At 40.1% G+C, this 12,305-nt stretch overlaps 1 protein-coding gene across 8 annotated transcripts in view; it reads left to right on the top strand.

The window, feature by feature from the left end:
* CLCN3 (chloride voltage-gated channel 3) overlaps window positions 1–12,305 on the top strand; it is a 136,423-nt gene that overhangs the window by 105,920 nt on the left and 18,198 nt on the right. For all 8 annotated transcript variants that reach the window (XM_034770734.1, XM_034770733.1, XM_034770738.1 and 5 more), the window contains 3 exons: window positions 1,233–1,439; window positions 3,501–3,581; window positions 7,450–7,992. In XM_034770734.1, coding sequence (XP_034626625.1) covers window positions 1,233–1,439; window positions 3,501–3,581; window positions 7,450–7,992 — 831 coding nt within the window. The remainder of the gene's footprint in view (window positions 1–1,232; window positions 1,440–3,500; window positions 3,582–7,449; window positions 7,993–12,305) is intronic.

The following is a 12,305-nucleotide window of genomic DNA, read 5'->3' on the forward strand; positions in this document are numbered from 1 at the left end:
CCAGCTGTGCTGGGGAAGCGCCGGCCGGGGGCGCAGGGTCTGGGGGCTGCCCGGCAAACCGTGAAGCCAGTAGCGCTTGGGCAGCCCTTTCCGCGTGGCTGGGAGTGGGAGGGAGGAGGGGGCGGAGTTAGGGTGGGGGAAGGGGCGGAGTTGGGGTGGGGAAATGGGTGGGGCCAGGGCCCGTGGAGGGTCCTCTTTTTTTATTTATTAGATATGGTAACCCTATCTTTAGTAACATAAACTGACATAAAGTCATTTCATAAGGTAAAAATGTTTGGTCAAAAATAGTGAAATCTTGTTCTTTTTACAACTATTCTTTGCCATTCTAACTTCAGAATTATAAAAATTGGTCAGTAGCATGACCCTTCTAGTAATTCTAAGAGAATTTGTACTTGTTTGTTTCTAAGTGTTCTGTATTTCCTCAAATATGTATGGGTCTGAGGTCCAAAAGCCAAATTCCAAATCAGTCTCTAAATTTACTCTACAAACCTTTACTTTATATGCACAATTGACCAGAATTTTTTGCAGTGCTCAGTCATATATGTATTCTTCTTTACTGTGATGAATAGACATATATATATATTTTTTTTAGGTATGATGACAAAGCAATTAGGCAAAGTAATATATTAGAAAAATATAAACTCTTTTCTAGTGAAAACAGCTGGTCTTCCTCATTATCAGTATATCAAGCCATTGCTCTTAGATATTGTGTGCAATTAGAATAAAACATAGGGGACAATATAGGGAAGGGTGACATTATATTATTGTAATTAAAACATCTGTAAATATTTAACTGGTATCTCTGAGTATAGTTTTCACAGTGAGTTTGTTTCTGTTGTAGGAATTTTATGATCTGCATTTGTCAGGTTACATAACAAAACTCTTTAATTAATGCAGTCTTGTAATTTACTGCGGGTTTATTTTCTGTTCAGTATAATGAATAGCGTTGTTATATTTTGCTGAATTAGGTATAGATCTATTTCCTTACAGTATAGTGTAACTGTACTGTATGCAATGTGAATGGTATGCTTCTGGCAAACAAACTAAGTGCAAATAGCACTCAAAAGTTTAAAGTGTTTTAAAGTTTTAAAGTTCTGCAGGTAAAAGTCCTCTTTCCAATCAAGTAATTTTTAAGTTGTGATTCTAAAATTATAGATAATAGCTTATAAACATAAAAGTAGCATGTATTCTAAGAAAAATTAAGTCTAACATGGAGTATTTTTTCCTTCTAGATTAAAACTATTTTGAGTGGCTTCATCATCCGAGGTTACTTGGGCAAATGGACCTTGATGATAAAAACCATCACTTTAGTCTTGGCTGTAGCATCAGGTTTGAGTTTAGGAAAGGAGGGTCCTCTGGTACATGTTGCCTGTTGCTGTGGGAATATTTTTTCCTACCTCTTTCCAAAGTACAGTACAAATGAAGCTAAAAAAAGGGAGGTAAGTTCCTCTTAAAATCTTTTACCTATTGCATAAAAAAGGATACAGTTTTACAATAAATTCCCATAATCAAAAGATTGGTAAAGCATGAAAATCCTTTGATTAAAACAAAGCCTAAAACATGTCATGTGTTCTTTTAGCTGTTGTATAGGTTTGGATTATTAATCATATTCTCAGATCAGGGATCACCACACCCCACCAAAAGTTTTCTACATTTTTGTCACAGCCCTGAAAAATCGTTCTCTTCTCTCTCATCCACATTTAGTGTTGCTTTACACTCCATCTTCTAGACCCCACATTATAACAACTATTCTTTTAGACAATGAGGAGCACAATGGATTTACCTCTGAACTCGCTAACAAACTGCTGAGGCAGAGGAGTAGATGAAATTACTCAGGACTTGTCCCCCCTTTGCTCTGGTGACCACAGTCCTGTGCACCCCTTCCGGTCCCTGCTGGCCATGGAACAAATGAGAGAAACCAATTTGCATTGCAGCTAATGCCATATTAACAGAAGCAAGTTCAGTGTCAGAAGGTAGCCAGATATCCCGAATATATGTTTTTTTGGCAGCATAATCCTACTTTTCAATAGCATCTCCCATATTTTAACAGGAAAAAATTCTCTAAATTCTGCCCACCCATGCTGTAGTTCTGTATGTTTAGCTCCCATACCACTGGAGGAGGTTAGTCTTGTGGAGTAGGCACTGGTCTGGAACTCAGGAGATCTGGCTTCAATTCCCAGCTCTAACCCAGAGTGCCTCTGTAACCCTGGGCAAGTCACTTAATCTCTCCATGGTTCAGTTCATCTGTAAAAATGGGCATAATTGTCCCGCTCTTTGTCTATTTTGTCTAATTATACTGTAAGTACTACAGGCCTTTTAAAGCAGACCTGGTAATGTACAAGAATTGGAAAAGGAGAAGTAGAGTCAGGATTGGGAGTAGGGAAGGGCCAGAGATGTGGAGGGTTAATGGGCTGCATTGATTGACTTTAGTTTTGGGGGGACACAATGAGATAGTGAACAGTGAAGTGTGGGAGAGGGGGACCAGTTTGTCAGAGAGGGTTAGGTTGAAAGAATGGGCAATAAGGGAAGGGTGGAAATAGGTTGGAGGAGATTGTGGTGGGACTGGAGAGGAAGGGGAAAGAAAACAGGTGAAGTGAAATAGAGAAGAGAAACTGCATAAGAAGAAAAAGGAGAGAAAACAGAAGTCAGGAAAAAAAAGTAGACAGAAGAAAGAAAAATGAAGGAAATACACTGTATTTTATCAGCATCTTGTCTAGTAGATTGAAGGGGCAAAATATTCAGGCATCCAGAAGTGCAGGATTGATGGAAAAGGTCTAACTGATCTGACCAAATTGAAAGAGAAGGGAGGGTATCTTCTAGAATAATGAAACATTAATGTTTCAAATGTATCAGAGAACCTCTGCCATCTCCAAAATCTCATATAGATTTACTACCAGCGAATTCTGTTACTACTATTCTCTCCCTCCCACATTTTATTCTGAATTTATTTTAATACTAGGGCTTGCTCATTGTTCCATTCCTGAACTTTGCTGCTGGACTCCGAGACCTGAGCAGTCAACTTCCTCCATCTTGGGTGTCTGTTAATTTCGGTTAGCCAATCATTATGTCAAGAGCTATTAATTAAAATAGTTGTACTTCCATAATTATGGCTATACACTGGCTAGATTTTCTAGTGTACATTTATTACATTCAGAACCTACCTACCTTTCACAGTTGCTCATATGATTGCAACTCTCTGTGGCTTTTTTCCATCTCTGGTTCCACTCCCACAGGCAGTGCAGATAGGCAATACAGATACCTGTGGTCTCATGAAAAGTTGGGAGGAAGTACAACTGTGAAGAAGAGAGAAGCAGCATATGGGTCCTTGAGAGGAAGATGGGAAGAAAGTAATCAGTCCATATATTAAGATTCTTAGGTCTTTAGTGTCATATAAATCTGTTGACTGTAGTTAGTGGTATATCATAAGAATAAATTTCTATTTTTGTTTTAAAAATGCATCACAAACACAAAAATAAAACTACACCATTCTTCTTTTCTAGGTGTTATCGGCTGCTTCAGCAGCAGGAGTATCAGTAGCCTTTGGTGCGCCAATTGGTGGCGTCCTTTTTAGTTTGGAGGAGGTATGTAAAGAGACAGCACAGAAGGAAATATATTTTAAAATGAATGTTTTAACACCTGTAGTCTCAAACTTTTTCTTCTGTGGAGCCTTTTGTAACAGAAGCTCCTCTTGTGGGCCTGATACTGCAGTGAGCTCTTCATGAAGCCACTTTCTCAGCACCTTAAGGAGAGCTTCTTGGCCCACAGTTTGATAAGTACTTTTTTACACTATGGTCTGGATACTAATCTGCATTGGTCATTCTGGAAATTTTTCTTCATCAAATGTATTGCCTCAATTAAGTCGATTCAGTATTATGAGTTCTGGCTTGGGCAAAGCATTTTGTTTCAGGTGACTGTTGTAGGCCAACATTTCTTCATTACTGTTTTATTTTTTCTGGAGAAAGGCAGATTCCTTTATTGCAGCTTTATAGCTCACAAATGAATAGAGTTAAACTAAATGTTATTGTTGACAATTCAGAAGTCAGGTTCTTCCTTCCCCCCCTCCCAAGGAAGAAAGAAAGGGGAAAAAAAAAAAAAAAAAAAAAAAAAAAAAGTACCTATATGGACTTGAAATTGACTAGGTTTTTCCATGCAATTGCTTTCCTGCTTTTCCCCCTCTACAGTTTACATTAAAAAAATCTGCTGATGTGAGAGCCTTTTTGATTTAGTCTGTTATAGATAGTGCAGATTAGCATCAATTATGCCTTTCCTATTAATGTCTTTCTGATGTTCTTGTTTCCTAACACTGGGAACATATCATGTTTAATTTAAAAGAAAAGGGAGGGGGGAATAATGGTTTGGTTCCTTCTACTTATTTTGCTTACCTTGGGCCAACAGACCATTTAAAAACTCATTTGCCAATTTAGTTAAAACAAGCTTTAAATGTTCAATTTGATTTTAAAGCCTCCATACAGTGGAGTACATTATAATCACAAACCAAGTATGCTATAAAACTAACCTCCACGCCAATGAAATTCTCTCTTTCTCAGGAATACAAACCATGAATACCAATCTAGAAATATGTATTTGGGAAATGCAGGAGCATTATTTAGATCATTATTATCTTTCTGACTATCTGCTTACATCTAATTTAAAGAACCTGTGGCCAAGTCTTCACTCAAAAGTTAGCTCAACCCAGCTACATCACTCAGGCATGTGAAAAATCCATTCTCATGAGTGACATAGTTAAGCCGACCTAACCCCTAGTGTAGACAGTGCTAGGTTGACGAAAGAATTCTTCCATTGACCTAACTACCGCCTCTCAGGGAGGTGGATTAACTATGCTGACAGGCAAGCCCCCCTCCCCGTCACTGTAGTGAGTGTCTACAATAAAGTGCTACAGTAGTTCAGTTCACTGCAGCTGTCCCACTGTAGCATTTCAAATGAAGACATAGCCAGAGTCTGAATGCTGCGGTAGTATTTTACTGAAAACTCTGAGAACCTTTGACCTCATAGACTCATAGACTTTAAGGTCAGAAGGGACCATTATGATCATCTAGTCTGACCCCCTGCATGCTGCAGGCCATAAAACCGTCCCTACCCCTTCCCTGGACTCTGCTGTTGAAGTCCCCAATCCTGTTTTAGGTGACTTCAATCGGCAGAAACCCTCCTGCTAGAGATCCCTGCCCTATGCTGCGGAGGAAGGCGAAAAACCTCCAGAGGCTCAGCCAATCTGCCCTGGAGGAAAATTCCTTCCCGACCCCAAATATGGCGATCAGTAAGACCCCGAGCATATAGGCAAGAGTCTCCAGCCTGACCCCTGTCAGCCATTATACAATTTACCTACCATTTCTTGGTTTTCCTTGACTACTATGTTTTACCATTAAACCATTCCCTCCATAAATTTATCTAACTTAATCTTAAAACCAGACAGGTCCGTCGCCCCCACCGTTTCCCTCGGAAGGCCGTTCCAATATTTCACCCCTCTGACGGTCAGAAACCTTCGTCTAATTTCAAGCCTGAACCTCCCCACGGCCAGTTTATATCCATTCGTTCTCGTATCCACATTAGTACTAAGCTGGAATAATTCTTCTCCCTCCCTCGTATTAATCCCTCTAATATATTTAAAGATAGCAATCATATCCCCCCTCAGCCTTCGCTTTGTCAGACTAAACAACCCAAGCTCCTCTAGTCTCTTTTCATACGACAGGTTTTCCATTCCTCTGATCATCCTAGTGGCCCTTCTCTGCACCCGTTCCAGTTTGAGTTCATCTTTTTTAAACATGGGAGACCAGAACTGCACACAGTACTCCAAATGAGGTCTCACCAGCGCCTTGTACAACGGAAGCAGGACCTCCTTATCCCTACTAGATATACCTCGCCTAATGCATCCCAAGACAGCATTGGCTTTTTTCACCGCCACGTCGCATTGTCGACTCATAGTCATCCTGCGGTCTACTAGGACCCCTAGGTCCTTCTCCTCTTCCGTTACTTCTAACCAATGCATCCCCATCTTGTAACTAAAATTTTTATTAGTTATCCCCAAATGCATCACCTTACACTTTTTACTATTAAATTTCATCCTATTCCTGATACTCCAATTCACAAGCTCGTTCAAGTCTCCCTGCAGGATATCCCTATCCTCCTCCGAATTTACAACGCCTCCCACCTTCGTATCATCCGCAAACTTTATCAGCCCACTCCTGCAATCGGTTCCGAGGTCAGTTATAAATAGATTAAATAAAATGGGTCCCAAAACCGAACCTTGAGGCACTCCACTAGTAACCTCCCTCCAACCTGACAGTTCACCCTTTAATACGACCCGCTGCATTCTCCCCATTAACCAATTTCCTATCCACCTCTGGATTTTCATATCGATCCCCATGTTTTTCAGTTTAACCAATAATTCCTCATGGGGTACAGTATCAAACGCTTTACTGAAATCCAGGTATATTAGGTCCACCGCATTTCCCTTATCTAATAAATCCGTTACTTTCTCAAAGAAGGAGATCAGATTCGTTTGGCACGATCTGCCCTTCGTAAAACCATGTTGTAATTTATCGCAATTGCCACTAACCTCCAGGTCCTCAACTAGTTTCTCTTTCAGAATTTTCTCTAATACCTTGCACACTACAGATGTTAAACTAACAGGCCTGTAGTTACCCGGATCACTTTTTTTCCCTTTCTTGAAAATAGGAACCACATTAGCTATTCTGACCTGAAGGACAGAAGAAGCCAAGAGATCTTTCTGCCTTGTTGCTAAAAGATTCTAAGAACTTCTCTAGTCTTAAAAAAGAAAAAAAGATCAACTTGGCAGGTTTTGGGTAATGAACGCTTTTGAAAATCAGGCTACTTATTTAAATGCCTAAATATGGGTTTACAAGGCAAATGTTAGGTATCCATTTTTGAAAATCTTGGCCATAGTGCTCAAAATGTCAGCAGCTACCTGAAGACCTCTCTACATTAGCGTTTCCACTCTTGCTACCTCCAGTGGGGCTGAACCAGTGTTAGCAATAGCAGTAAATTATAGAGAAGAAAGACTAGTGGACGCATAGTCGAGTATTGTGCATGCCCAAGACCAAAGCTGAGAGCATAGAGACCATTGTTCTGGTTGTTAAAATACTTTAAAACACAGCAACTTTAAAACTGTTTTAACAGTTACTGGGAATTTTGCCCAACTCAGTCTTAAAATGCTGGCGGTTTCAGTGTTGCTTTTGCAATGTTCAATGAGGGTGACACAATAGGAGTATGAAATGTTTTAAAGCACTTTAAAAATGTAAAGTGATGAACATAAATGCCATTATTACAATTGATTGAAAATACAATGTGCACATATTTAGCATAAACCCCCTGAGCAACAATGGAATATGCTAGTATTTTCGGTTCCTTTTAAAATAGTTTGAAGTGTTTTTAAAATGAATTGCCAGTAATTCTAACTTGTCCCCATTGCAGGTCAGTTATTATTTCCCACTGAAAACTTTATGGAGGTCCTTTTTTGCTGCTTTAGTGGCTGCATTCGTTTTGAGATCCATCAATCCTTTTGGTAACAGCCGTCTTGTCCTTTTTTATGTGGAATACCACACCCCTTGGTACCTTTTTGAACTATTTCCATTCATTCTTCTGGGGGTGTTTGGCGGGCTGTGGGGAGCATTTTTCATCCGTGCAAACATCGCCTGGTGTCGCCGACGCAAATCAACAAAATTTGGGAAATATCCTGTCCTGGAGGTCATCATTGTTGCAGCAATTACAGCTGTCATTGCCTTTCCTAATCCATACACAAGGCTCAACACAAGTGAGCTTATTAAAGAGCTCTTCACAGACTGTGGGCCGTTAGAATCTTCCTCTCTTTGTGACTACAGAAATGACATGAATGCCAGTAAGATAGTAGATATTCCTGATCGTCCAGCAGGCACTGGAGTTTATTCAGCTATATGGCAGCTGTGTTTAGCACTTATATTTAAAATAATTATGACAGTCTTCACCTTTGGTATCAAGGTAAGTTTTAATGTAATGGATTTCTAGCTGTGATAGTTTAATTACTGCTCTTCTGCCTCTCCATCTTTCACCCCAAAAAACAATTTTTTATTTATAAATATACTATTTCAAAAGTAATGTTTTCTGTATTTCTCTTTATTGAGGATTATTGAAACAAACCTCCTAGAACACTGCTTTGATTTTACCTTTAAACTACCATTTTGCTCATACAGCTGAGAGGTATGTTGAAATGTACATTGCGTTTTATGCAGTGCAGAAACCAGAGATTGATCTTTGGTGTGTGCCAAACTACTGGTGGTGTTCCCAAACTACTGAGCTCAGTCCATTTCAGGAAAATGAAAAGAATCATATCCACCAACTCCATTATGTGATGCTAACGGTCTGCCTTTATGCACTCGTGCACCTGCCCCGCGCCCCCCCCCCCATTCCCTGCCTAGTCCTTCTAAATGTATCAGAAATCTTAGATTAATTTACCAAATACATGTAACAACTAGAAGCTGACTAATTAAATCAATAGGGAGCAGTCAGTGATTTTTCAAGCTGTTTGCTTTTCTGGCATTTTCTATACTGAAAGACATAAATAGGAACTGGACTGTGTGTGTGTGTGTAAAATGTTCCATCTACAGTCACCAAAAAACATGTTTTTCAGCTTTTTTTCTAAATCAGTTTCCCATCTTCAGGGGCAAGACCCCAGGGTTTCTGCAGCACACTGGTGCAACAGACTGGAAATTTCTGTGGCAACTTCAAAGGGTTTTTCTTTATTATATTTGATTCTCAATTTTTTCAATATGCTGCCAGTTTTTAATAACAATCCATAGCTGTGTCTTGGAAAGAATTATGTCGGGGGGAAGCTAGAGGTTTTAACAGCTAGGCTGGGGACTCAGGAGGGTGATGGGAGACAGTTTGCACTGTGGGACAAGCACTTTAACTGGATGTTGCTGCTAAAATGATAAGCAGTGAATAGCTAACAGCAGTTAAATCATTGGGGTAGGTTTCAAAATTGACAATACTTTGAGATGAATGGAACAATAAACACCTCTCTAAAAGCTTTGGTTTCTGGCCGTTTGCAGACTCAGACAGAGCTTGATGAATTGATTTGCCTTCGGTTTACGTTTTCAAAAATTATATTTACAACTATAAATGTTGACAATGTAACTTTAAAATAAAAAAATAAATTCTGAGAGAGAGTTCTGTATCAGGAATTAGATTTCGCAGCAAAGTTAGTGGCTGTGCAATCATATGATATACAGAGCTCTCAATATGCCATGGTAAAAAATCAAGTGATATGTTTTATTACATACAAATCTTGTTACTTATTTCTTTTAAACCTTGTATTGGACCGAAAATCACCTACCTGTTTTTGGAGTATGTCAGAATTGGAAAAAAACACATTGGATGCATTTAAAACTGACTTTGTCACCCGTGAACTCTAAAACTATGAAAAATTTAAAATTTTCCTAGTTTCAAAAGCATGCTACACCGTGCTTGTGTTGGGGTCTAACTGACCCTAGGTTTATATAATGAAAATAGATACCAACAGATCAACAGTAACAATATAAAAGGCACAAATGCAACCAAGTGGCAGTAAATGGCCTACTACTTTGAACAAATGGAGCAAATAGGTGATATATGTTCTGAACATACAAAGTGTTTAGACTTCGCACATTTTTGTGTTTTTCTCGTTCTGAGGAAAGATATTACATAGTTCTACTTTCCTAGGCTGTGAATCAGTATCTGGCAAGTTGCTGCCGGATACTGATCCCTACAGGCCTGAGGCAAGGCAGCAATGTTTCTTTCCTGCACCAGTGGTTTCACCATTTCTGTACCTAGATCACTGCGAAACATCCATCTCTTACTCAAAGATTTATTATGGCATGCGGGATTCAACAAGCTCCAGATATCTGCAATCAGACATGCAATGTGCACATGTAATGCAACGCAACGCAGAGTCTTTGCCCCAGCAACAGCATCTGCCAAGTTTGTTCTTGCCAAAAAATTTATCTGACAAACATGGCTTCCCTAGAAACTCTTCCTAGCAACTTGCAAGTGTTGTAGGCATCCCAGAAAATCAATTTGTCAGTGTCATCTTCAAAGAAAGTCAATTTCCTGGACAACTGTGATTATGAGACCAATGTTATCTGGGGTCTCAGTCTCTCAAGACCTTTTCAGTGCATTTTAATGAAAAACAAAAACTATTGAAACTATGATGATAGAAATAATGGTGAAAGATTAATATAATTGTTTTTATTTTGATGCAGCAGTTATAATATAATCTCGTGCAGGAATACCTGCACAATTAATTTGGGTTCTCACTGACTCCAATACCTTCTGAGTGATGTTTTTCACTACACTAACACTACAACAGGTATACAGACAAAGCCAATGACCACACCACACCTTCAGCAGGGCAGGGGGGCAATCTCCAGCTTTCCAGGGGAAGGGCAATAGCGCTTTATGGGCAGTGCGGGGGAAGAGGCTCAGAGGTTGCTGCAAAAGGGGGAGGGTCCAGAAGGGCTGGGGAGTTGAAAAGGGGCAAGCCTAGTGGAAGGAAGCCTCTTTTCCCTGGACCAGCCAAAATAGCACCCACCCTCCCTCCCCTTGAGGTGGCAAAATGCCAGATTTAGACAGGACCTGCTGTGGGCATCACACTAGTCATTCCTTTCTAGGGGGGCTGGGAAGGAATTTTTCCCTGCCTACCAGATTGGCCAAGGTAGTTTTTTATTTTTTTTTATTTTCCCCCCGCCTTCTTCTCAGACAGGGCTTTGCTAGGGTGAATAGGGAAGGAAGTTAAGCTATGATGTCACAACTCATGATGTAAGTGTGGGGCAGATGTCCAGTGCAGGTACTCCATAGTAAAGGGATACAGTGACCAGATAAAAAGAACAGGAGTACTTGTGTCACCTTATGACTAACAAATTTATTAGAGCATAAACTTTCGTGGGCTACAGCCCACTTCTTCAGATGCATATAGAATGGAACATATATTGAGGAGATCTATATACACACATACAGAGAGCATGAACAGGTAGGAGTTGTCATACCAACTCTGAGAGGCCAATTAAGTAAGAGGGGAAAAAAAACTTTTGAAGTGATAATCAAGATAGCCCAGTACAGACAGTTTGATAAGAAGTGTGAGAATACTTACAAGGGGAGATAGATTCAATGTTTGTAATGGCTCAGCCATTCCCAGTCCTTATTCAATCCTAAATTGATTGTATCTAGTTTGCATATCAATTCCAGCTCAGCAGTCTCTCATTGGAGTCTGTTTTTGAAGTTTTTCTGTTGTAAAATAGCCACCCACAGGTCTGTCATTGAATGACCAGACAGGTTAAAGTGTTCTCCCACTGGTTTTTGAGTATTATGATTCCTTGGTAAAGGACTTAAAAAGGAGGTGTTTGTTAAAGGAGTGGAATCGGGGGTGGGGAGGCTTGGGGCTCCTTGACTGGCATAGCAGCAAGCCAACCCCCCTTCCTTATAGCCCACCTTAACCCTCATTCAAGAGGGGTGATAGTAAGGTCCAAGCAATGGGTTGTCTGGAAGACCTGGATGGAAAAAGAGGGGGGCTGGTGGAAACTTCCAGGTACATATTGAATGAACATGGGGTTACCTGTGCTGTACGCTTCTATCTGTCGGATAGGCCCACACATCTAATAATAAAGTTGTGGCTAATTAAAACTATATGAAATATCTTCTCTCCTTTAGCCAGGCGATATCAGGTTGTCCTGTCATCAGTATGAGAATACTTAAAGAAAGAAGCAATGGTGGTTTGCCTATCATGTTTTTTTATTTAATTTTTTGTGTGTGTTTAGGGTCCAAGAGACCCCACCTTAGAAGAGAAGTACCTTTCATTTTCCCCAGTGACTAACATTGAGGAGTCTAACTGTGACACCATTACCTTTTTAGTGACTCTTCTGCTATACAAAAACCACAACCAGTGGGATGATAAAACCACTGTGGATAGATTGACCTCATCCTAGTTTGAACATAAGAACAGCCATACGGGGTCAGACCAAAACTCCATCTAGCCCAGGATCCTGTCTTCTGACAGTGGCCAATGCCAGCTGCCCCAGAGGGAATGAACAGAACATCCAGTGATCATCAACTGATCCATTCCTTGTCACTCATTTCCAGCTTCTGACAAACACCATCCCTGCCCATCCTGGCTAATAGCCATTGATGGACCTACCTTCCATGAATTTATCTAGTTCTTTTTTGAAACCTGCTATAGTTTTGGCCTTCACAACATCCTCTGGCAAGGAGTTCCACAGGTTGATACGCATTGTGTGAAAAAATACTTCCTTTTGTTTTAAACC

Source organism: Trachemys scripta, chromosome 5 (assembly GCF_013100865.1).
Source record: "Trachemys scripta elegans isolate TJP31775 chromosome 5, CAS_Tse_1.0, whole genome shotgun sequence".
Lineage (NCBI taxonomy): Eukaryota > Metazoa > Chordata > Testudines > Emydidae > Trachemys > Trachemys scripta.